The sequence below is a fragment of the Primulina eburnea genome, chromosome 9 (assembly GCF_022965805.1).
Source record: "Primulina eburnea isolate SZY01 chromosome 9, ASM2296580v1, whole genome shotgun sequence".
Taxonomy (NCBI): domain Eukaryota; kingdom Viridiplantae; phylum Streptophyta; class Magnoliopsida; order Lamiales; family Gesneriaceae; genus Primulina; species Primulina eburnea.
In genome coordinates, this window is record NC_133109.1 from 4,495,664 (window position 1) to 4,522,562 (window position 26,899).

Sequence of the window (26,899 nt, forward strand, 5' to 3'; positions counted from 1 at the left end):
TTACTTGTCATAGTACTATCTGTAATCGTCTGAAGATACATTTGAATTCGAGCTAGTTACAAATTTACCTTCAACTTCTAATTTCATCTTTCAGTTTAGTTTGTTCATGAGCTAGCTGAATGTTAATTGATGATATCAGGAAAAGTTTCACAAAATGTCCGTTTGTTAATGTAAATAATTTTTACGTTAATTAAATGATTTATTTATTATAAGTTACATTTGATGATCAACTCATCATGTATCATACGTTTTATGATGTACAAGTCCCACGAATTTGTGCAGGAGACGCATATATTTTAGTACATCCATAATATAGATAGATGAAGAGTAGATATCTCAATGTAACATAGAACGAACTTCGATGAATTAACATCGGGATGTTGGTGGGCATCTTAGAGCACCGGCAGATCTGGTTAATAACCTAACTGCCCTTCCCTCAGCCACTTCAAAGCTTTGATCAGGCCTATAGTTCGGCCTCAATGCAACATCTCTAGCCACTGAATTACTGAAAGAGGCTCCATTCTCAAACACGTCCTGCACCGATTTGAAGCTGCCAATCGCACTGTGCCCCCATATAATCTACACATATGACGGATTTAAAAATTTAGTCGAGTGATCGATATGAATCCTATTTTTATATTTTTGAAATATTCGAAAATAAATTTCGAAACCTCTTTTTGTCGAAAGGATATATTGCAAATCTTGATCACATGGTCACTTGTTGAGTCTATCCATGTAGAAATTAGAAATATTGAATTGGTATGTGTACCTCTTTGTTTCCTCCTTGAGGTGCAATGAAGAGGTTTGCCTGACTTTTGATGCTTGGCTCCATGCTTCCTCCGATGGCGTATATCCCCCATCCTAGGTAAAGATTGTTCACAACATGTGCATATCCGAATCGAATTCTGCGAAAATAAATAAACAATGTCTCACACTGACACGTGTTTGAGTAATTCGTGGATGAATGCTATATATTTATGACAATTTGAGTTAATTATTTTTCGTTCACATGAGAACGTATACGTGCCTTGGCATTCTCTGGTGGCAACGAGGGCCAAAACTGTTGAATGCAACCGTCACCTTCATGTTCTTGTCCAGGAAGAATCCATCGTCGTGGCCTAAAAGCATGACCTTGTCTTGGAACTTAAACCAGTTATTCGATATAGTGATGTCCGTAGAACCTCTGGTAACATCTATCAAACCGTCGTGACAATCCTGTAGAGTGTTGTGATCGATCCAAATCTTGGATGAGCCTACCATCCGGATCGCGTCCCCGTCTACGGGACCAAGCTGCACTACCTTCCTGTCTGGGCCCATCACCGGGCCAGGCCCCTGAGCAAGGCAGTCGTGGATGTGAATCCCATGGATAATCACATTGGTCACCTGTAATGTTACATTTCCATAAGATTCGGACAGAAAACAATTTAAAATTTAAATAAAAACACAAACAAATTTATAGATTAGGTAAATACCTCTTGAAGCAATAAACAAGCACCACTTGCGATGTGAACATTAGCACCTCGTCCATCTAATGCAGTGAAACTGCCAACAAGGAGGGGTTTTGCAAGTTTAATGTTCATGTCCCTTTGGAATGTGATCCAAACCTTTCCCTTAATGCTGGTCATACCAAATCTCAAGGTTCCGGGCTTTGGGTTCAATGGGTCATCGCTAGGATCAGTAACAACGTAATTTACCATGCCACGTCCCACGTTGTTGGTCATCTTTCCGGCATAGCCAACCGAGCATGTGGCCAGCTGATGGCGGTTTCTCCTCCAATGGGGATCCGTCCTCCAGCAACTGTCGATCACATTCATGCTTCCGACCGGTCTCTGGGCTTGAACGTGACCCGATGTGAATAGGATGGCCACTGAAATAGCCCAAACAAGGCACCTTGTTCGGCCTTGTATGCCCATTGGAGCCACGGTTTCAAGATTATTTGGTAGGATGAATCCTATATTTATAGGGAAAGGAAAAGGTGTGGGAGATGCGTTGCATGGGAATTAGGGTTGGTGTCCAGGGTTTTTTATACATGCAAAAATTAGCTAATAGAACAGTCGCTATACGTATTCCATACCATTTAGTTCATGATTTTTCAATGCCAAAAACCATAAATCATGATCCGTATAAACAAAGTGTTCCTCGTTGCTAAACTGATATCAGTCCAATTAATATTATTCGTCTAGAGATCGATGTCAGAAATAAAAAAATCCATCCATTCAGTATATAATTTCGTTCAGTGTCAAATTCAGGAATCAAAACTCATGATTATATCACAGAATTTAAAATTTCAGAAACAAAAATCAGTATATACAATACACGAAAATATAAATAAAGCTCACTTACAGAATTTGAGTACGAATTCGACTACCAAGTTTTGAAAATCGAAAACTTCTTCTTGCAATTTTTTTTTTAATTCTATTATTTGATTGGTGTGTTCTTTCTCTCGGCAGCCTATGGTATGTAAATATAGGCAAAAGTGTAACTCCTTAAAATAATGGCGATTAATTTGCAAACATTATGGCTAATAATGTCAGCCATTTTTATTTTTTTTTTCCCATTAAACAAAAAATCAAATGTTGAAACTGTTGAGGGGCTTTGGCAAAAATTTGGTCTTCACGGGAAATCTTTTTTTAAAAAAAATAAATTGGAAATTTCTTTAAAAGCATATTTATATATATATGAAGATAATGTTGCCTAAGCTAATGTTTAATAGTAATTTTTCATTCTTTCGAGGTAATGTTCTCAGAAAATGTGCTTTGGGATATTAAGCACATAAAATTAAAATTGATCCAATAATATCATATTATATTTGTTTAATTATTTTATTTAATGATATATAAGATTCTATAATATTTTAAAATATGATGTATTGAAGTAATTATTTTATTTAATGATATATAAGATTCTATAATATTTTAAAATATGATGTATTGAAGATTCTATAATATTTTAAAATATGATGTATTGAATTAAATTAAAATAAAAGTACAGACTGACGTGATATCACTATCAAAGTATTTTACTATGACTTTTTTTTTTAACATTGTTTATATATATACATGCAAAAACTTGTGTGAGACGGTTTCACATGTTGTATTTTGTGAGACATATCTCTTATTTGGTCATCCATGAAAAAGTATTATTTTTTATGCTAAAAGTATATATATATATATATATATATATATATATATAACATACCGTAAATTTTTTTAACTGATAGCCTTGAAAGAAACTTGAAAGAAGATTAATAAAATTGAGAAGAGTTATGGTCAATAAATTCTGCAACTTAATTTGCAGAAAATAAAGAATTTAAGACAAAGATGATACTGCATCTAATTGATTGTTGAAACAAAAATCATATCACATGGCAACTTGTGTTTAAAATATAAAATAATAAACTTTATCGTATTTAGGATAACATATTGAAAAGATTGATAATATGTTATATTGTTCTTTAATTTGGATTAATGCAAATTACAATATAAAAATTAGTGACAAAAGTTACATCTGTGAACAATTTAACATATAGATATAAATATTTTGAAAGGACATACAACATAAGATCGATACTATAGAGTATTGCTCCAAAGGTGAAATCGCTCACCTTAGGCGCCGCCCCTCACCTCCCGGCCCGACAGGAATGTGAGAGGAGGTAAATCATGGTGACTCAGCCAACCAGCAGCAGCTAGACCTTATGCTACACCGCGCACAAGGAGCTCCCCCTCATTGGAGGGAATTTAACTCCCACACTGCCGCTTGCGAGACTCGATCCCTGGTCATTGGGGGACAGTCCCCAAACCAAACAAAGTTTGGTCCTAGCTTCCTGGAGAGATAAAATATATTTAAAAACCCAAAAATACCCTTATCCCTATTTAAATCATAATTGATCCCCGCGCTTTCTCAAATGGTATCAGAGCATGGTTAATTTATTTCAAACACGAAAATTTTATTATTACTAGTAACTAAATGCATGAGAAGGAGAATTTCGAAAAAATTATGAATCCGAACTTTAGTTCGAGAAAGATAATTTACAAGAACTATTCCAATATTTTGGAATATACACAAGTTCATCTAACTACTGTTAGATATCAGAAACATGAGGACAAAGGTATGTTCCAATGATGACTACCAAGTTATGGTACAGATCTGATGGAAACATCAGACATATGACGATATATGTCATGTATCAAGAAATGAAAGGATTTAGGTATCCCCGAAATCATTTCAATCTCTATTCCAGAAACATTAGTTTCCGAATAGATCTATTCAGATGTTCTATAAAGCATCTGAAACAACTCATTGAATCAGGAAACTTATCTCCTGATGAAAGACAGCAGTGTTTGCAAAACCTAGCATACACAAAAGGTAGACTCTTACAGGCCAAAAAGACCAGATCTTCAATGATCTGTTAAATATACCAAGGACTACCATCCAGTTCGAAATTGAACTTATTTCCCTGGAAATAACTCAATTAGAACAAGAATTACAGCGAAGTACATGCTTCACTGAATCCAGAACAAAAGGTATGCGTTTACAAGGTCTAAAGAACCGTAAAAACATACTTCAAAATCTACTCAGAAGAAATTCTTCAGAGAACAATGGATCTGTATAAACAGAAGATTTACGAAGGGAAGCAACAGCACCCTCAGGTAAAAATTTATGATTCAGAATAATAAATTTCTGGAAATAGTACCAGATTCCTCTAAGCTCTCTTTGGATCTTAGAGAAATACAGAAAACGGTACAAAATTATGGCAATATGCTATATTATGTACCTCAAAGGATTGAAAAGGTCCTAGAAAAACAAGAAGAAATTCTTGTAACCCTAAAGGATATTCAAACAAGAATTCAGAGACTAGAACAACAACCAAGTTCTAGTAGACGTACTTCAGGAGGTTGGTTACCACCAACCATCCTTTGGTACCGAACCTTTGTTACATCAACAAGGGAAGGCCAGAGTGGTGTCAAAACCTTTAACTGAAGAAGAAAAGATGATCAATCTAATCAATTCTGTCTCAGAAAAAAATTGATCTGATGACAACTTTAGAAAGGATTGGTTTGGAGGATCTACAAGAACTAGCGGAATCTTTCGCAAATCTCAAAGTAGTAGATCTAAAGATGAACAGAGCAGTAGGTGAAACACCACCTGCAATAACCTGGTCATCTTCTCAGGAACCACCAAGGGAAAGTATGGGATCTCATAATGTAAATATGAGAGAATCTCAAACTGATTTCCATACTGGTGGAGGATCACACCCTAGCGGGAACAAGGGCGAGGAGAACTCAAATTCCTTTGCACCAAACACCCTATAGGAAAACTGTTTTGGATCCTATACATCTTTACGGGGTTATGCTCAACCTTGATGTATTAGACTTCAAAAACAGAGAAGATCTCATAGACGATTGGACATCTGCTATGAGAATTGCAGCAGGAACACTTGATCTCAATAAAGAAGGATTCATTAAACTTTTGGAAATGAGTCTGATGGGATCAGTAAAAATTGCTTGGGACATGACTTCTTTAGAAATGAAAGAGTCAATCCTGGCTGGGGAATCTCTTAGTGAGATTGCTGGAAAAATGGCTACCCTATTTAAAGCACACTTTATAGGGGTAGACTATTTCAAAACTCAAGATACAGAGAAGAAGAAGAAATATACTCAAGCTCTGTATAGTCTTGAATTACATGATATATGTTTAGTAGATGAATACATCATGTTGTTCACCAAATATAGATGGAATTCAGGAGTCGAAGAAGATATAGCTATGCAGCTTTTCTTCGCAAAAATGCCAAGCCCTTGGAGAGAAATGCTCATAAGGGAATACATACCTGGTAATCCAGATACGCTGGCAAGAAGAGCCTCTTTCCTCAAAGGAAAGTTGGCAGAATGGTGTCATATGGCAGTGTTACAAAAGAATTACAAACGCCTAAGGGGTATCAACAAAAGAACTCCTTTGTGTTGTAAGGAAAATGATCTTCCAACAATTATTGGAAGTAAACCACAGAAGCATAAAAGGAAAAGTTTTAGAACTCATCCTTATGCACGAAGTGGAAGAAGTTCTTGGAAACCAAGAACTGTATGGTCTAGACAAAAAGCCAGATCTTATAAATCTGGACAAAGAAGTGGACCATCAAGAAGTAGGACATCATCCCAAGCATCGAGTACATCTCGAAGCACAGGAAGAACACCTACAAAGAAAACTTTCAGAAGAGCTCATATCCGAGCTAATGAAAGTTTCAAAGACTGTAATTGCTGCACATGTGGAGCAAGAGGTCATATTTCGACTAACTGTCCAGAAAATGAAAAGAGAGGTATTAAACGCTTTGATCCAACCCCAGATATTGAAGAAGCTGTTTACTACCAAGATCTTATTCAGGTATATAGATTTGAGGACATTGCCTCGGATGAAAGTATATATGAAGAAGAAGAGGTCTTAAGTCAAGAAGAATCTGATGAATCTGAATCAGAATCTGACTGAAGACGAAGTGTTTCGACACGAAACACATGAAGATTTGTCTGGTTTCTTTAGCCAGACTACCATATCTCATAACATGATTCAAAGAATTATAAGAGAATATCCTAGTCTACAGAGATATCAAGGTTTCTCTGCAGGACAGATAGAAAAGTTCTTAGGAAATCTTGGCCTAAGAAGCAGAAAGCATCATCTAATCTATAAAGTTTCTAGAAGGGAAATGGCAATCCCGATGGAACTTACAGGAAATAGAATAGAGATGCAGTTAATTCCTTCTGATGAAATAAAGGAGGAATTACAAAAACTCAAGATAGAAGTAGCAAGGACTATGTCCTGGATCCATATTGGAGCAATCCAAATTATGATAAAAGCTACTTTCAAAGAAGGAATAGATTCACCAATTGATATCGCTATATGCGATAAAAGAATGGGGAATCTACAAGATTCAGTACTGGGAACAATCTCAGGAAACCTCTGTGCAGGAAAAATTGTAGGAGTAATCTATCCAAGGATAGCCTACAACCTGGCAGATCGAGATTTCAGTCGAGCCTTGACATTGCATCAGAACTTCAAGGAAAAAAGGTTGATGAAAGAAGGTAATAGACCATATTCTATTACCTATCAGATTTCATATGCTCTATCTAATACACATCATTCTGAATTGTTTTTTAGAAACGAGTTTATAAAATCCCTGAGATATTCGGAAAAGTTGCACAGGAAATTTATCCAGAAAGAGTTGAGTTTCCTTTAATACAGGAAACAGATATCCAGATCCAAGACAAACCGATTCTACAAAGGAATCAAAGTCTTAAATTGGAACCAAGAAGACTATCTTTTCAAAGAGATAGAATTACAAGTTATAGGTGGGGAAAATTGCCTGTACAAGAAACCCAACAGGAGCCAAAGAGCTTTACCACAACTGGAAAGCTTAGATGCCCAGAAGGGTGGAAAGAAGTCGAAATAGTATTTGATATTACAAAACAAAGGAATCAATTTCCTTGTAATACAATATACTATTTAGAACAACCTATGATAGGAACCTACCAAGGAATGATTCAGATCGAAGAATTGGAAGTTCACATCACAGGGATTCCAGGAAAAGAATCAGATCGATTGATTCTTGGTCTAGAGTTTCTTGAGAAACATAAACCCTGGAAACGTCTAGAGTATGGAATGGAATTTATGGCAGAAGACCATATGTGGCAAATTAAATGACCACAAGTCCATTCTCGATATACATTCCAGTAGGAATGCTGTATGAACAATATAAGGCAGAATATTTTGCAGCTTATATTGATTCAGGTGCTGGAATTTGTACAGCAAAACGAGGAGTTTCGCAGCAAGCGTGGTGATTCAGGAAAACCCAGACTAGTTATTAATTATCAAGAAATTAATAAAATTCTGGAGTTTGATGGGTATTTTATACCTAGTAGAGAACACTTGATTTGTTGCATACGCAACGCCAAGATATTCTCTAAGTTTGATTGCAAGTCCGGATTCTATCAGATTCGGATGAAGGAAGAAAGCAAGAAATTCACAGCTTTCTCTACCCCGCAAGGACATTATATCTGGGAGGTACTACCAATGGATTGGCTAATTCACCACAGATATTTCAAAGAAAGATGGATAATCTTTTCAAAGATTATTTTAAGTTTATGTTTGTTTACATCGACGATGTTTTAATAGCATCCAAAGATATGAATGAACATGTTAAACATTTGGAGATTTTCTGTAATGTTTGCAAGAAAGAAGGACTGGTTTTATCCGAAAAGAAAGCAGTCATTGCTACAAGAAAGATTGAATTCCTCGGAATTGAAATCGATGAGTCAGGAATAATTCTGCAAGAACACATAGTAGAAAAGGTGCAGAATTTTCCAGAAAATCTCAAAGACAAGAAGCAACTTCAAAGTTTTTTAGGGGTTGTTAATTTTGCTGGGATGTTTATTAAAAACCTAGCAAAACACAGGAAGGTGTTCAGTCCATTGTTGAAAAGAGATGCTAGATTTATATGGACAGACGAACACACAAAAGGACTTATCCATTTAAAGAAGGTTTGCAAAAATCTTCCAAAGATGGCTATTCCTCAAGACAAGGATGATCTGATATTGTATACCGATGCCAGTGATCATTGGTGGGCTGCAGTATTAACAAATCTCACACCAGATGGAGAACAACCATGCAGATATTGTAGTGGGCTATTCTCAGATGCAGAAGACATAAGATGGCATATCAACGAAAAGAAATTTTATGCAGTAAAGAGGGCTTTTGAAAAATGGCCGTTATTTTTACTTGCAAAGAAATTCACTTTGAAAGTTGATAACACTCAAGTTAAAGCCTTTTTAAGGAATAGAATTGAGTCTAAACCGGAGAAGGCTAGATTATTACAATGGCAAGCTTTATGTCAAAATTATATTTTTGATATTATGATAATAAAATCTCATGAAAATATTCTTGCAGATTTTTTAACAAGAGATGGACAGCATTGACATTGATGCTATTATCAAGATGCAGAGGCATTTGAGAGAACACCTTGAAATGCTTCAAACCGAGTTCAACAAGTTAGCTGTTAACGCAGAAGTTGCGGGAAGGCTACAACAAGCTGATAAGAGAATTGTCTCTGATCGAATTACATGATGTTTACAGGCATATACTCAGTTATGGTCTGTAACGCAAAGGCCTATCCTCCAAGGCATTGAGAGACCACTGGTTTCCCAAATGGAGAGTTTTCGAGTACAGGACTCTATACCTGTAGCGGGGGATTCAAATACCCCTTGCACAAGTGTTAAGTCAGGATCATCACAAGATGAGTCGGCTGAAACAAAAATTGAGACTCCTGATCCTTATCTTGAGTCTTCAAGTCAACCCTTCACCTCGGGGATTGAAGAGGGAGAGATCAACCTTAGGCCTCGTATTGACAAAGGCAAAACTAAGGTTGGTACTAACGAAGCAACAATTTCTCCATTTCAGGTTTACCAACAGAATTGGGAGAAATTAAAAACAAGAATTGGCATTAACCCAGCTACCAATAGGGTTGATGTTTCAGGAAAATATCCAAGGGTATGGATGAAACAAAATTCATATCCAAAGGAGGTTAAAGCATGGTATGAATTCGGGGCTCTTGCCTCAGTTTATACTACGTCACCCAGCTTTCCGGAAATTTCAGGTCTACCTAAGTGGATCCAGGAAGCTGTTCACGAAACTTGGGCGAATAACGATTATTTGTCCAGAGGAGATGTTTTGGAGCTATACTTTTTTAGTGCAGCACCAGAACCAGCAGGGAAAGGTTCTCACGAAGCTTTTCATTTCATCAAGCTAAGGAGGCCAGATTCAAATGTCCAGAAATTTATCAAGGACCCTCCGACAGAAGAAACACCCCTGGTGTCTTCAATAACTGAAGATGACATTTCTACCAGAAGAGCTTGGGGTTTATGGGTCTGTCTTACTGAGATGGACAAAGTCAAGTTTCCGTTCAAATTCTACAATCATTCAGTGAACGGATCATTCCTGTTGAATACCATGACAGGAAAAACAACAAGTTTTGCAGAAGATCTATTTGAAAAGAAAAGAAATCTTTTGTGGAATAGCAAGCTGCCGGCAAGTAAAGAAACTCGTCGGAAATTATGTAATATGGCACATGTAGGAAGATGGTCTGAAAACATCTGTCCAGAATGCCAAAACCAGAAGGAACCGGAATTTGGTAAAGGATTCAAGCCGAGATCTGATCGGAAACACTTTACCGATACCAGTACAAGTAGGGATGGACCACATTCACGATTTCCTCGAGGAAGCCGAAAGCCGAAGATTCCTCGACAAAATTAAAAGGGACATGTGACCCTCCATTACAAAAGCAGGACCACTACCATGTGAGTGGTAGAAACAAGACAACCACTAATTAGTGGAAAAAGACAAATGGACCATTGGATACCACAAAAAGGAATCCAATAAATAAAAGAAAATTAACTGGTCCCAAAAAATTCATCTATAAATAAGGACAGAATGGAAACCAGTTAACACACCAGAATCAAAACTTAAAAATGTATAGAGTATATTTGAAAGTTTTGAAAAGAAGATTAACATACAAGAGAAAAGAGGCAGAAGCTCTTAAATGGTTAGTAAATCATTTTCGAGAATATAAAGAAGATGAAATTACTGCCGATATATTGGAAACTCATCGTCAATGGTATCTGAGAAAGATAAAAGAGGATGAGAAGTTGATATCAAGATTAATAATCTAGACAGGGACCCCTCAACCACCAAATGGTCCCCAATGCAAGCTGTAAAGGCTTATGAAGATTTGAAATCCGAAGTTCAAATCCGAAGGAGCCTTCTATAAATAAGGCAGAAGAAGGAAGTGAAGATCATCAAATATTTTCTCTATTTCTTTCATACAAGGTTGTAATATTTCTTTCAAGTTTTATGTGTGTTAAGAGTTCAGCTACGATAAGTAGCTAAACAAGTTTCTCCTCCTCTGCAGGAGGTTACTATGTATTATATAAATATTTGTGTTTGAATAAAAGAGATCTTTGCTCTAGCCCCTCTCATGTATTATTTTCAAAATTTTATTTTATACTGTACACTCTAAGGTAGGAAACGAATTAGAGTTGTGCCAAGTGCTGCTGAAGGAATCTGCGTCAGTAACCATCGGTTGCGACCGTGTGGTTGGACTGTGAGGAGCAGTTCGTAAAATACGGTGGATATAACCCGGTGGTACTCCGGTCAAAAAGGTATAAAATTTAATTTATTTTACGGAAGAATGATGGGCCATTATTTAAAAAAAAAATCATTTGGTTTAAAAAATGGTTAAAGGGTATTATAAGGGTAGGTTAGTATTTTTTCACAACTTTTCTCTCACCAGGGAATTGAGGCCAAAATGAATGAGGATTGGGTACTGATTACCAATTCTCCCTTTTTTTTTTATCATTCCAAAGCCGAATTAGATAAGGAATAGGTCTTTTGTGAGACAGTATCACAAATCTTTATCTGTGAGACGGATTAACTCTACCGATATTCACAATAAAAAGTAATTATTAGCATAAAAAATAATATTTTTTCATGGATGACCCAAATAAGATATCCGTCTCACAAAATACGACCCGTGAGACTGTCTCACACAAGTTTTTGCCTTATTTAAGTATTTAAATTAATGGTTTATGGAAAATATTTTCCGGATTTGATCATTGTAAATCTGTTATATAAACATCCACATAATTTTTTTTAGAGTGAGTCTCATGTGAGACCGTCTCACGGATCATAATCTGTGAGACGGGTCAACCCTACCCATATTCACAATAAAAAGTAATACTCTTAGCATAAAAAGTGATATTTTTTCATGGGTGACCCAAATAAAAGATCCGTCTCACAAATAATACCCGTGAGACCGTCTCACACAAGTTTTTGCCTTTTTTTTATCACAAAAACTTTTGTGAGTTCTCACAAGTCAATTTTGTGAGACAAATATCATATTTGGATCAGTCATGATTTTTTTTTAATTTTTATGTCAAAAGTATTATTTCCTATTGTAAATATGAGCATGGTTCACCTTTCAAACAAATAAAGATATATGAAATCATCTCACAAGAGACCTACTAAATTTCATTGAAAAGAGAGTTTACCATTAAGTGTTTTTTCATAATTTTTCGAAATTCTCTTATTAATAAATACGTATATCATATATCATTTTAATCCCTGATAATATATGCTTTTACTATATCAAATAAGAACGTTGGTAGCTGATAAAAGAAGAAGAGTAAATATAAAATGAATGATATGAAATATTATAAAAATGAGGTAAAAACTTGTGTGAGACGGTCTCACGGGTCGTATTTGTGAGACGGATCTCTTATTTGGGTCACCCATGAAAAAGTATTACTTTTTATGCTAAGAGTATTACTTTTTATTGTAAATATGGGTAGGGTTGACCCGTCTCACGGATTATGACCCGTGAGACGGTCTCACATGAGACTCACTCTAAAAATGAAAATGGATCGCCAAGAAAATACGTACCAATTACAAACAACTCAAAATAAAAAATATAAAAATAATTTCCATTATGGTTTTTTTAATTATTATTTATCATGCAAACGTAATTCTAATTTTTTACATCTGTGATTAAAAATAATTAAAAAAAACTAACACGTACAAATTTTTAATTTTTTTTTTTCTTGAAACCAACACAAAAAAATATTTTAGTCACGAAGAAACGCAGGTTTTGCTGCATCATAATACTTTAACGCAAGAAAAACATTTTGATGGCCAAACGTTAATTTCACGAAGAAAGAAGAATTATATTATATTCTGAAAAGTGAAAACCCACGTGAAAAGCTTCACACCGTGTGTACATTTATGCTAGGTTTGGTTGGAGGGATTACGTGGGTTTATGATTTTTTAACTCAGCTAATCTCATGTTTGGTAGGATTTTTATTTAACCAAGTCAATCCCTCATATGAATGATTATGTTATATTAACTGGGATGAAATAATCACTCATAACCCCTAGGATTATTTATCAACTCTTAATACATCATATTTTTTCAATTTATCATTCTCCTATATCCAAACTCACCAACACCGACCGCCCACCGACCGCTGATCGGCCGCCGTCGCCGTCTGCCGGCCGACCGATCGCCGACCACCACTGCTGTCGGCCGACCCCGCCGCCGACTGCCACCACCGCCGAAGTGGATTGGCAATTTTGTCAATTCATCAAAAGATTCTTAATTATCTCATTTTTAACAATCATACCAAACATAATATTATTTTATCATTATCTATTTTAATAATTCTTTTTATCATTTATCTCTTAAACATTTCATAATTTTATCTTTCAACCAAACATAGCCTTATAATTTACTAGTCTCTCTTTACACACACATATATTCACGCATATAAAAAATTTATTTTTACGTGCATTAATTTTTTGTATATAATATTAATTATATAATATAATTTTTAAATGTTATTTTTGAATTTATTATTTTTTGGGTGAATATAACAATCATAAAGTCATGAATGTGCTCATTATATGTATAGCATATAAGTAGAGGAATATGTAAGCATGTATATCTTACTATCATTATTAGAGCATGTTTTTTTGTGGTACGGTCTCGACCATCTGATCAATACATGCAATGAAAAATTATACATTTGATATAAAAAAAATAATATTTTTCATATGTTAGATAAATTCGAAGACTCGTCTCACAAAATCGACGTTATAGTTTTTTGTGTTATTATTATTAGTACACCGGAAACTACCAAAATCTTCTTCTGACTTTATGGTTTTAATAACTCAATGGATGGCCAAGGGCAAAACTGTCATTATAATTTATAGACCTCATTTCCTCCCACGCCCGTTATTGCAATTTTGTCTCTTGAAACAAGATTCCTCGACCATGTGTTAAGAACATAAAATTCAATATGTTTATTAATTTTTTTTAAAATCCTAGCATCTTTCTAAATATTTTACTTAAGACAAAAATTTATGTGATACAGTCTCAGAAGTCGTATTTTGTAAGATAAATTTTTTATTTGGGTCATCCATTAAAAATATTATTTTTTATGCTAAGAGTATTACTTTTTATTGTGAATATCGGTAGGGTTGACCCGTCTCACATATAAAGATTCGTGAGACCGTCTCATAAGATACCTACTCTTTTCTTGATTATTTTTCCTAATCTCTACTTACCATATGTTGTATTCAAATTTCTCCATAAAATAGATTTATCTGTATTACAAGGCAAAAACTTGTGTGAGACGGTCTCATGGGTCGTATTTTGTGAGATGTATATCTTATATGGGTCATCAATTAAAAAGTATTACTTTTTATGCTAAGATTATTACTTTTTATTTTGAATATCGGTAGGATTGACACGTGTCACAGATAAATATTCGTGAGACCGTTTCACAAGAGACATACTCAATAAATTTATATGTATTATAATTCCAGTACTCTTTATAACAAACAATAATAAAAAAAAATTTCTTCCAACACTATTTATTTTCTATTTCTCCCCACAAATTTCTCTTATTCATTTGAAAATCATGCATTTCAATACTCTCTCCATCACCAACCAAACACACCCTAGTCGTAAATCCCGCCGAATATCACAGCGGGTGAAGTTAGTGAACCTCGGGAAAATATATATTAAAAAATTTGTGAAAACATTCAGACAGAGAGAGAAACAAACAGTATTTGGTGAGAAAAATACAACGTTTCATTAACTGAGGAGAAAAATTTCCCAAATTTCTCCCATAATCTAGACATACACACATCACTGTATCGGTGCATAGAGAGAAGAAAATTTGTTCGATTCTCGTTTTCTGTACTAATCAGTGTTTTGTGTCTACATGCACTGAAAAATGGCTGAAATCTGAATCCAGCATTCCTCTGTTCACCCATCTTCTTCGGTTCATAAAACGGAAATTGCTTTGTTGAAGAAGTGAAATTAAGAAAGGAAGTGAATCAGTTGTAGTCTTTACTTCATTTTTGTTTGTTGTTTCACTCTTACTTGTATAGTTTTTTTTCCCGATTGCTGGAAATCATGAATGGTGGTGAAAGTGAAGAGGTGGCATCAGCTGTGGCCAGCCCACTAACGCCGCAAGAGTGGAAATTCTCTCAGGTATTTGGGGAGCTGGCGGTCGGTGAAGAAGTACAAGAAGGTAAAATATTAACTGTTAACTGAAAAAATTTGCTTTGGGTTCGGATCTTCTCTTTGGTAGTTTAGATTCCTGTGCTCTTTATAATTTTAGATTGCTAATTACTTAATTCAGTGGAAAATAATGGTCGTTGAGTGGGTATTACAGTAAGTGATTTGCATGTCGTTTTAATCAGGGGTATAAGTGGATGATTGTGTTGGGGAGAAGTGATTGAGTTCATTTTTAGTATGACTATGATATTACTGCTTAAATAAACTTTATTTTTGCGGAAATTTTTAGCTACAGTGTAGGCTGGGATTTTGTAACTGTGTTTACTACTGTGTCTTAAAACTTGTTGTCTGTACCTGAGTATGCAACTTTATTGCTTGAGCTCCTCGCTTTTTTTGTTGTGCTGAAGTGAGGACTGAATTGATTACTTACTTCGTGCAGCAATTAAGTTATAATTGGAGGTATACTTGCAAACCATTGTACGCAGTTTTTAGTGCCGCCCATTGATGCACAGTTAAGGGCTTCAGATTTTTTGGTTGACTAAAAGCCATACCCGCATGCTTGTCTGGAAATCCGTTTCGCATATTGGACTGACTTGTCCGCAAATCGTGTAACGGATATTCGCTTTAAAACAAATTATGGTCTTCTCGACTTTGAAACTATCCTTGACTTCACATTGTCGGCCAAAAGTTCCGGTCGTTAATTGTTTTGGCGACTAATGCATTTATTATTGTTGTCGAGTAGCGTAATTGCATTGAGAATATTACCTAAATTAGTTTTTCCTCCCCACTCTTTTACCTCTTCGACAACTGCAACGCAAGTCTTAGGTGGATATAAATGACCGTGCCGTATTCTAAAGCATATTACATGATCATTGATAAATTTGTTTGCCTTATGATTGGTTTTACATTTATCCATGCTGTAATTTTAAATGCTTCACACGTGTGAACTTTGACTATGAGCTGGCTTATGGGGGAGTCTCTATCATGAGCACTTTCCCGACTATTTAAATGTTTATGGATTACAGTGTCATTGTTACGTAGTATCATGCTTCGAGCCTTGGTAGGAAAAAACATTGATAACGTCTCTTTTGGACGTAGTAGGTCTACTTTTTATTATTCTTCTCTCATGACTTTGTTTTATGTATGTGCTGTAAATTAACATGCAGTTGACATCATCTCCACCCTTGAATTCAACAAAAGTGGAGACCATCTGGCTACTGGTGATCGTGGTGGAAGGGTGGTGTTATTTGAACATACCGATATGAAAGAAGTAAGTAACATCCAAGAATTATCTTTTATTGATGATGTGCTCATCTGTTAAAATCTTTTACTATAGCCAATTTAAATTGCAGCATGGTGGAAATCGAAGAGATTTGGAGATGATGGACTATTCTGTCAGTCGACATCCAGAGTTTCGTTACAAAACTGAATTTCAAAGCCATGAACCGGAGGTATTTGTTAAAATTTAGCTCTTCTATTGTCATCCTACAGGTTCTTAGCCATGAACCGGAGCTATTTGTTAAAGGCATCTTCTCTCTTCACCATTTTACTGTGGTGAAATGTTAAATAGGTAGTTTGAATTGTAATCATGCAATAAACATGTCTTTTTCCTCCAGTTTGACTATCTCAAGAGTTTAGAAATTGGGGAGAAAGTCAACAAGATTCGATGGTGCCATACAGCAAATGGAGCCCTTTTTCTTCTGTCCTCTAATGAAAAAACCATTAAGTTGTGGAAGGTTTGATTTACATTTCTTCTTAGTTTTTTATTTGGTCATTTGCAGTGAAAAATGTAGTTCATGTTTATTCATTGTCGCAAATACGCCTTAAGTTCTGTTATTATAATATTCAAGTTGGAAATTGTTTTGAACATTTGATCATTATTCTTCTTAATATGTATGATCTTAATTTTGAGCCTTATTTTCCTTTTTATCATTCCCTTTCGTATGTTTCTAAAGTCTGTTTGATTGCACACCTTTAAGCACTATTGAATTACTTATACCAGATCGAGAATTTTTCATTTCCTTTTGTCAAATGATCCAGTCAAGTTAATGCATTTGTTCTTTGGTTTTATTTCATCTGTAGTTGAAGTATGGTACATTCCATTTGCGAAATGCAGTCATAAATTATAGATTTTCTTGGAATCAGGAGGCGTAATATGTATCAAAAACCAAATAGTGGTATTGTTTGATGATTCTATCCTTTGTTTCAAGCAGGTCCAAGAGAAGAAAGTCAAGAAAATATATGATATGAACATTGACTCATCAAAAGCTGCAGGAAATGTTTCAGCTGCAACTTCCAGTGTTTCTTCTACTCCTAAGCAGTATTTCACTTATGGCAGCTTTCCAGATTGCTCTTACAACTGTTTGAGTGATGACTTGTCCTTTCCACCTGGAGGCATCCCCTCACTTCGATTGCCAGTGGTAGTTGTAATTAACTAAGCTGCACGTTTACCCATTGCTTAAAGACTTTTGCATGATGCATGTCCTTAGATGTATCATGTGGGGTTGAAAACTTATAGTTATGTTTTCCCAAAGGAAAAGTTCCTTTAATTTTTACTCTGATGTTATCCTTCTATAACGCAAAATAACTTTTGGCTGCTGTATATCAGTCTGTTTGGATGTATGTTTTGTATAATACGTGATTTTCAATTCTCAGTCTTGGAGCTTAAGGTTACTATAAGTAGTGTGAAGTGTGCATTGGTTGGTCTTAAATATTATGCAGACGTTCACTTTGGAACTATTTGCCAATTTCCATGTATTACTCCAGAGTATCTTCCACTTGATTATGCAGTTTCATTTCTTGTAGGTCGTAAGCGGTGATACCAGTCTTGTTGCAAGATCTAGGAGAGTATATGCTCATGCGCATGATTATCATATAAATTCTGTCTCAAACAACAGGTGAATATCTATTTTTTTACACCTTGTTATGCTTCCAATTTCCATCCTTTTGCTTGTGCTTTTATGGTTTGAAATGCTTCTCTTCCCCCTTTGCCTTCACATCCTGAAGGTAGAGGTGGAAAAGCTATGTATATTTAATGTTTGCAAAAAAAAAAACTAATATAGCATATTGGTGTCCTATCTTTGGTGGCTGTGAATTTATTCTCAAATGGTTCTGAGGCTTGGGGCCTCACAATTTAGTCATGAGGGTGAGGAAGGCCTGATTATATATAAGTTCCTAATTATTTTTTTGAACCTTTGAAATGAGCAGACGGAGCGGTATGGTTAGCATTTACACGTGGCTATAAATCCCTCTTTTTTTCTTTGGCTCTCTGTTAATCCCCCCCTTTCACCTGCCAAGTTCTTGAACTATTGTTTCTTTTCTCTATCCATATAGTTTAGTGGAGGAGCAGTACGGATAAAAAAATTCAAAGTGGAAACCATCTAGGAGTATTAAACTGAACTTTGTGGTGCAATTTATTTCAACTGACTATTTCAATGGCTGAATTTAATAAGGGAAACGGTATCCGATGATCAGTTGCATGTCAATTGAACAAAGGACAAGTAATTCACTTGACTTTTTTTAGTTATTCAAACACTTCTTGGTGAATACGATACCAAGCTGTTGGCTTGGGCGATACTTTCTGATTATAAATTATTATGAGGTTTTGCATTTTCTTACTGGCTATGTTAGTTATGTGAAATCTTTATCTTAACCACTAAAGTTCATAACTTTTGATGCATGAAAGTAATGGAGCCATGGAACTCGCTGTAATTTCTGTTGACATGTTGGAAATGAAATTAATTTTTAGTGTGGGAACCCCTATTATTATTTTTTTGTTGAAATTTTAATTTGTCTGAATTCCTAATTAATTTATATTTGCAATGCTTTTCAGTGATGGTGAAACATTTATATCAGCTGATGATCTGCGAATAAATCTTTGGAATTTAGAAATTAGCAATCAAAGCTTCAACATTGTTGATATAAAACCTGTGAATATGGAAGAGCTGACCGGTGATTAGCTTTTTCTTTATACATTCTTTTTTTCTGCTTTTCCTCTTGAGAATTCTTGTATAATTATTGCCAGCCTGAGGTTCTCTTCTTCTTCTTTTTACTGTTTGATGACCATAATGATTCTTTGAAATGGAACACACTGCAAAAGGGATTGTCTTATGGGTATAAGACTACTATAGTTCTTTTTTAATATAGACATTTTATATCTGATTAGTTCATAGTTTTTTTAGTTAAAGAAAAATCTTTGGGGACAATATGTGATAGCTATGTCGGTAGAACTTGAGCCATTTGCTCCGTCATTGCGTTAATACTTGTTTTCTATGGCAGAGGTGATAACTTCAGCAGTGTTCCATCCTACTCGTTGCAACATGTTAGCTTATAGTAGTTCAAAAGGATCAATTCGTCTCATTGATTTACGGCAATCAGCCCTATGCGATACACATTCTAAAATGTAAGTTTTAGGTAATTAGTTGGTTTTCACCAGCCTGATGATTGATTCTAATACCTTTGTCTGCTTTTATTATTAATAAAACTTAACACGAAATGAAATATTTGATTTTGGGTTATTTCAAATGCCTTTTCTGAATAGTCTCTTGGCTCAGATATTAATGTTCCATTCCTAAACAGATTTGAGGAACAGGAGGGACCTGGCTCAAGGACATTATTCACTGAGATAATTACTTCAATTTCAGATATTAAGTTTGCGAAGGATGGCAGATACATATTGAGTCGTGATTTCATGACTCTTAAGGTTCCAACTTCTGCACTTATATTTTTTACCACTGTTTGTTTAGGTTCCAACATCTGAAGTTATTTATTTACAATTTTGACCACTGTCTGTTTAAGTTTTCTTGAAGCTAGCCTGTTCTTCTTATAGATTAATCTATCACATGATAATGAATGTGTGTAGGCATTGATTTTTCAGTACAAAAATGCTTTCTGGAAGCAATATGTTGAATTTTGCATTTTGAAATACAATGGCATACTCTAGTTTGCAGTTTCACACATCTGTATTATCTGAAAGAAGAAACTTCATAAATTCAACTTTCTGTTGGGGTTAGGGAATGATCCATTATAATGCAATCAAACAATTTTGCTTACTGGTTACAGAATTTCTTCACTCTGTTGGTGTTGATTTGATTTTCCTCTGATCCAATATAAATTTGTTTTTCAGTTGTGGGATATTAACATGGATGCTGGTCCAGTAGCAACCTTCCAGGTTCATGAGCATTTGAGACCCAAGGTGAATTGCCTTACATCAGCACCAATTTTGGCTGAGGCTTTTCTGTAACATTATTTAGACGATCATATTGCTATTTGATATTCTCCAGCTTGGTGACTTGTACGACAATGATTCCATATTCGACAAATTTGAATGTTGCCTGAGTGGTGATGGTCAACGGGCGGCAACAGGTTCTTACAGGTAAACTCAAGTTTCAGTTAAGTTTTGTCGTTACCATTATTTATTCTGTCTATCTGGCTAAATATGCTAATATTTGGTATGATTTCAGCAATATGTTCCGCGTGTTTGGTTGTGCTTTGGGAAGTACTGAAGCAACTTTTCTGGAAGCAAGCAAAAATCCAATGAGGTACCTCCATCAGTTTAATTTTTTATCATCTGGAAACTTTCATCTATGTGAATATCTTAACTTGTTACTAAAAACATGAACGATTTAATCTCTTCTCAGAAAGCTGGTCCACGCCCCTTCAAAACCTTCCAGATCACTCTGCAGTAGCTTCACTCATGTCGTGAGACGAGGTACTTTTTCAATCTCGCTTTTTTAAGTTCTTCAATATAATAACTCCCAATTCAAAAGAATTTTGGGTTCTATGCCACAGGCGCAGAAAGTCCTGGAGTCGATGCCAGTGGAAATTCATTTGATTCCACTAAAAAGCTGCTCCATCTAGCGTGGCACCCGTCTGAAAACTCAATCGCGTGTGCCGCTGCAAATAGCCTCTACATGTATTATGCATAAGAAGTCCATCCTCAAACTCGGTAAACATTTTTGAATTAGTACCATTGACTAATAGAGGCTCTACCATTTTCTCAAACATCCACAGCACAGATATCAAAGTTTTCAAGATTCAGAATTACTGTCCCATTTCAACCTTTCGTTGCGTCCTCCACACAATTTTTTTAACCTTCAAAGGAAAAGATATAGTTTTTCTGTTGTGTTTCTCGGTTGGGCTGGATCAAGTTGGGTAAAAGTTGGGAAGAATATGTTTTAACCCTCCTGTAAACAAAACCTAAGGCTGTCTTGTACTTGTTTCTAGTTTTAAGGTAAAAGTAAGTTTTACTTGAACTCAACCTGGAAAGGATCTGCTGCTAACGTTGCCGGGGAAGTAAGCTCGTTAACTTCCATTGATAACATAATGCTTTTACTTTTTTTCTTTTATAGGATTGCTTTTTTCCTCTACAGATTCTCAATTTAATATTTTCTTCTGTAAAAAGTATTCAACTTTAGTTATACATATTTGTACAATCTTTTTGTTTTACCATCTAACATGTTGTTGCTTGTGCTTAGAGGGTAGGCTTTTCTTTTGTTATATTTTGCTATTTTTTTTTAAAAAATAAAATTGTAGCCAAGTAATTTTATGTCTTATGCTACGGTAAGAGTGACTATCCATGGCAAAATGTAAAATATAAATGGATCTTGTAATTGTTGGCTCCTCCCTTTTTATGCTTGTGATTGATACAAAAATCAATCATTATTAGGGGCAATGATTTAAAAAAAAAAAAGAATTCCAGTTTTTAGTTTCTTTCTTTGAACGTGACTCTTAGAAAAGAATTTGTGTTTAAATGTTTAGTTTCTTTCTTTGAAGATGAATTTTCAAATTTTAGTTTCAATCTATAATATAATGAAATGTTTTGTACTACAATAAAAATTATTGCAAGATGTTTAAATATTTGTAGAATGAAAAGTCACAAAGGAACCGTGAAGTTAAGGGTATGAAACAATAATCTAAAACTCAAAAAAAGATAGTTTATAGCCGACAAAGATATTTACTAATGTTTGGTTTTTCAAACCAATGTCAAATTGGAATTATAGGCTCGTTGAAATGAGAAGCATTGGAAACACATAAATAAGATTCGGGAGAAGCATTTCCAAAATAAGAGAAAAAATGGCTCATGAGCGAAACGTCGAATTCGTGTAACGTAACGAGTCGCAAGATCGAATTTGAAATTCCCATTTTAAGATTTGAGGAACTTGATTGACATGTGATATTCACGGAAGATTTAGGGTTCGATTCCAGTAAGTGTCACTAGTACAGATGCAAGCTTCGAATTTTTCTTGAGTCTGAAATCATGAAGAAGATCGTTAGAAGGGGGCCAGGAGGGTGTCCCGACGTAGCCCCTCCGACGCTCAAGTCAGAGACTGATGATATAAGGAGGAGCAGTTAAGGGTGCTGCTGAAAAATAATGTATTGAATGTCTGAGTTATACACCCAGCTCATCTATGGAGTGTCAATATGTTTGAGGATTATTTTGATAGTTATTATAGGTATAAGTATGACTAATCCCGGAATTCATGTAAAATCGAGCTAAATATACAAAACAAGAAAACATGGCGTGACCAAGACGAGAAGTGATGTGATTATCAAACCAAATATGATATCACTTTATCTTATACCCATTTGTTTGGTCTCATTAATGTCATTCACTTTCATATTTGACATGCTTGCATTGCATGATGCATTTCTGATTTGATATTACATTATTTTATCGTGTATGAAAGTTAGCTAATTTTTTGGCGACTACATATTTCTTATAGGTAAGTCGAAGATGGTGGGGTTTGCTGAATCATCGAAGAATGGAATAGATATATATGCCAACTTTGGAGTTTCGAGTTGTGGGTACTTTACAAACTTTAAATAAATCATTTCGACATTTGTATACTCTGTTATCTATCCGGAGTGGATGAGACTTGTTTGTTTGTTTCAATCCGTATACTATTTTTGTATGTTGGATCTTACAAATCCAAATCTTCTGTTTAAATGCGTATCAGATTACATTTGAATTGATGAGTTTGGATTTAAAGGAGGCATTTGAAATAAGGATTTCAAAGGATGAAAAGAATTTGAAATCTACTATAATGATTAAAAAAATAGCATGAAATGATAGTCAAGAACTTCAGATATCATAAAATGAATTTATACAAGCAAACTCCATGAATTTATCATTATGGATTCGAATCCTTTAGTTTTATATGCATCAATCCAAGTGTAGCCTGGATTTGAAAAGAAAAGAATGGAAATAAAAAGAAATTTAAAAATTTTGAAGCTTAGATTGAAAGTTGGGAGGGGAAAAAAGAGAAGATAAATGATTTATAATTTAGGTAAATAGTCAGTAACTCCCTGAACCCAAAACTCACTTTATCTTTATTTCCTTATCCCTTGAATTGTCGCTTAAACTCCTTAATTATTTGAAATTTCCAAAAATATCCTTGAGCTTTTTGGATTGTGACATTATTATATATATCGAACAGGGAGAGGATCTCTTACTGTAGAGAGAGAAGCAACATACCGTTACGTATTGTCAAAACTTATTTTTTTTAAACTTTTGTTTCTCTCATTTGGTTTGCTCAATTAATTAAATAAGATAAGATTGATAAAAATAATTATTATATATTAATTTTTAAATAATCAATTAATTCATGCAAGATGTATTACCGTTAATTTAAAAAAAAAAACTTAGAAAAATTAAATTAATAAATCAGTGATAAATTAATGATTAGCTTTACTTAAAAAATAAATCTAAACAAAAAAGTAACTAAATGGTAAATTTATAAACAATTATTTATATTAAATTTTTGTTAAATTTATTTTGTATGAAATAATATATATTGTTTAATTTTATTAAGTATAATGATTTTAAAATTAAATTGTATTATATTAATAATAATATTTTTACTAGTTGTAATAATCTTTTCGTATCATTTATCTGAATTAACAATTTTGATTTAACAATAAACGGATACAAATAATACAAATACATCATTAGTGTAACGACCCATTACAGGCCCAGTGGACCGCCCATACGGCCCACTGCCCCAATCGACCCAAGGCTATCCCGATCTTGTGACTTGGCCCGTAGGCCCAGTGGGCTTGCCCACCCTGTGGTGTCACTCACTGGCTTTCCATAAGCGTCGTATGGGTTACTCATAGAACTCTTAAGCCCATGAACTTAAGTATGTGCCTCCCCAGGATCGAACCCAAGATCACATGGATATATAGATATTTGGCACAATCCTGGTACCAATTGAGCTAGTATCTATATATCCATGTGATCTTGGGTTCGATCTTGGGGAGGCACATACTTAAGTTCATGGGCTTAAGAGTTCTATGAGTAACCCATACGACGCCTATGGAAAGCCCGTGAGTGACACCACAGGGTGGGCAAGCCCACTGGGCCTACGGGCCAAGTCACAAGATCGGGATAGCCTTGGGTCGATTGGGGCAGTGGGCCGTATGGGCGGTCCACTGGGCCTGTAATGGGTCGTTACAATTAGCTTCCACGTATTTCACTTTTTCAAAACAGTATAAAGATTAGTTAATGGTAATACGCTTTACATCAATTAATTGATTGTGTAAAAAATAATATATAATTATTATTTCCATTGTCTTGTCCTAATTAATTAATTCAACATACCAAGATGAGGAAAATAAGGAAATAATAATAATTTTGTAGCACGCAACTCGATGACGTTTTAGATGCACGGTACGATATACTGTTTCTCTATCCATAGTAGTGGATCCTCGCCCATATCGAGCATGCTCTTTAAAGACATATATACCAATTATTTATTTTTTAGCATATTATTTATTTATTTTATTAGCATGTCAATCTTCTTTAAAATAAATTAAACAGTTTACCTCTTCACCGAAATGTTGTCAAGTTATATCCACGGGTTTTATAGATTGTTCCTCAAAGTCAAACCACGTAGTCACAACATATGGTTCCTGATATAGATTCTTTCAACAGTACTTAACACAATCATGTGTTGTTTCCTACCTCATGTTGTTTAGTAAAGAAGTTTAATTATAAAAATAATACATGAGAGGGACAATAACATTGGTTATTTTATTCAAACATACAACATATTATTACATAATAACCTTCTGGAGGAAAAACTTGTTTAGCTAAGAGTTTGAATGATGTTTTCGAAGACTTGGTGGATTTAAAATCCTGACTTCAAACTTGTGAATTGCTTTGCTAGTTTTGGCCGCTGTCATCTTTTAGTTGGGCGCCACTAGTTAGTGGTTTATCATGTTTTCGTGGTTGAATGGTTCATCCTCCAATAATGAAGTGGTTAGATCACATGAATTTTTTACTTTTGTCGAGGAATCTTTTATTTTTGTATGGTACCTGGGGAAAACATGACTTGTGTGAACCTTCACCCTCGGACTTTCTCCGCAATATGTTTTCATCTGGGCCAAAAACATTTCCCAAATTCTGGCATTTTTTGGTTCGGGCATTTTGGGCAGATTTCTTCTGACCGTTTTTCCACATGAGCCAAATTATAGAATTTTCGAAAAGTTTCTTTACTCTCCGAAAGTTTGTTGTTCCACAGAAGATTTTTTTCTTTTTTTCAAATATTTCTTTTGCAAAGATTGTAGTTTTTTCTGTCATTATATTTAACATAGAAGATCTATTTACCGAATTTTGATAAAACTTGAATGGAAACTTGACTTTGTCCATTTTTATGAGACATACCCATGATCTACATGCTCGCCTAGTGCAGATGTTGTCTTCAGTGAATGATGAAACAAAATGTGTTTCATTCTCCGAAGAATTTTTTATGAACTTCTAAATGTTCATGTTTAGTCTTCTCAACTTGATGAAGTGAAAAACTTCATGCAAGCCTTTCTAAGCTGGTTCTGGTGTTGTACTGAAAAAGTACAGTTCGAGAATATCTTATCTTGAAAAATAATCTTTATTTGCTCATGTTTCATAAACAGATTTCTGGATCTGTTTTGGTAGTGCTGAGATTTCTAGGAAGTTGTAACACCCCAAATTTGACGAATGTCCTCACTGTATCAAGTCGGGTCTTTCCAGCATGCTTATGTCCTCACTCACACGCACCCTTGGAAACTTCCCAGGGGGTCATCCATCCCAAAATTACCCCAAGTCAAGCACGCTTAATTTTGGAGTTTTTATGTGATGAGCTACCGAAAAGAAGATGCACCTTCTTGATATGAGTAGTACCAATCAAATCTTTCAAGCCATCTTCAACTGTACAGTCCATTACATTGAACAGTCTCGGAATCCCTCTCATTCCGGTGTGGGATCGGTTCATTCATGTTCCTTCCACCTAGAAGCCTGCCAGGAGCCGCTCATTGTTCGTGCAACCTCATGGCACCGACGATCACCCCCTGCCCTCTTCGGCCCCGGGCCTCACATGCCCACCAGCTTCCGCTTGGTTCGTCCCCGAACCACACCGTACTAAGAGAGGTCGGCTCTGATACCAACTGTAATGCCCCAGATTTGACGATTGTCCTCACTGTATCAAGACGGGTCTTTCAAGCATGCTTATGTCCTCACTCACATGCACTTTGGGAAACTTCCTAGAGAGTCACCCATCCCAAAATTACCTCAAGTCAAGCACGCTTAACTTTGGATTTTTTATGTGATGAGCTACCGAAAAGAAGATGCATCTTCTTGATATGAGTAGTATCAATCAAATCTTTTAAGTCATCTTCAATTGTACAGTCCATTACATTGAACAGTCTCGGAATCCCTCTCATTCCGATGTGGGATCGGTTCATTCATGTTCCCTCCACCTAGAAGCCTGTCAGGAGCCGCTCATTGTCCGTGCAACTTCATGGAACCGG

The 26,899-nt window shown here is 35.2% G+C and overlaps 2 protein-coding genes across 5 annotated transcripts; one reads left to right on the plus strand and one right to left on the minus strand.

Moving 5' to 3' along the window:
- Positions 1 to 208: 208 nt before the first annotated feature.
- LOC140842180 (probable pectate lyase 4) lies at positions 209 to 2,434 on the minus strand. The gene is made up of 5 exons (XM_073209996.1): positions 2,344 to 2,434; positions 1,473 to 1,951; positions 1,028 to 1,383; positions 770 to 905; positions 209 to 579 (listed from the first exon to the last, which is right to left on the minus strand). Exons 2-5 carry the CDS (start codon positions 1,911 to 1,913, stop codon positions 367 to 369), a joined length of 1,146 nt encoding a protein of 381 aa, XP_073066097.1. The 5' UTR covers positions 1,914 to 1,951; positions 2,344 to 2,434; the 3' UTR covers positions 209 to 366.
- A 12,216-nt stretch (positions 2,435 to 14,650) lies between these two features.
- LOC140841154 (serine/threonine protein phosphatase 2A 55 kDa regulatory subunit B beta isoform-like) lies at positions 14,651 to 22,962 on the plus strand. 4 transcript variants are annotated; one of them, XM_073208376.1, is made up of 15 exons: positions 14,651 to 15,128; positions 16,282 to 16,385; positions 16,468 to 16,566; positions 16,732 to 16,851; positions 17,329 to 17,538; positions 17,921 to 18,012; positions 18,948 to 19,066; positions 19,394 to 19,517; positions 19,694 to 19,817; positions 20,241 to 20,309; positions 20,398 to 20,489; positions 20,578 to 20,655; positions 20,755 to 20,825; positions 20,906 to 21,062; positions 22,840 to 22,962. In XM_073208376.1, exons 1-14 carry the CDS (start codon positions 15,011 to 15,013, stop codon positions 21,040 to 21,042), a joined length of 1,557 nt encoding a protein of 518 aa, XP_073064477.1. In that variant the 5' UTR covers positions 14,651 to 15,010; the 3' UTR covers positions 21,043 to 21,062; positions 22,840 to 22,962. The 4 variants fall into 4 exon arrangements, with proteins under 4 accessions (XP_073064477.1, XP_073064476.1, XP_073064474.1 ...); XM_073208375.1 differs by lacking the exon at positions 22,840 to 22,962 and adding an exon at positions 21,341 to 21,693; XM_073208373.1 differs by lacking the exon at positions 22,840 to 22,962 and having other exon boundaries at positions 20,906 to 21,692.
- The last annotated feature ends 3,937 nt before the right edge of the window (positions 22,963 to 26,899 follow it).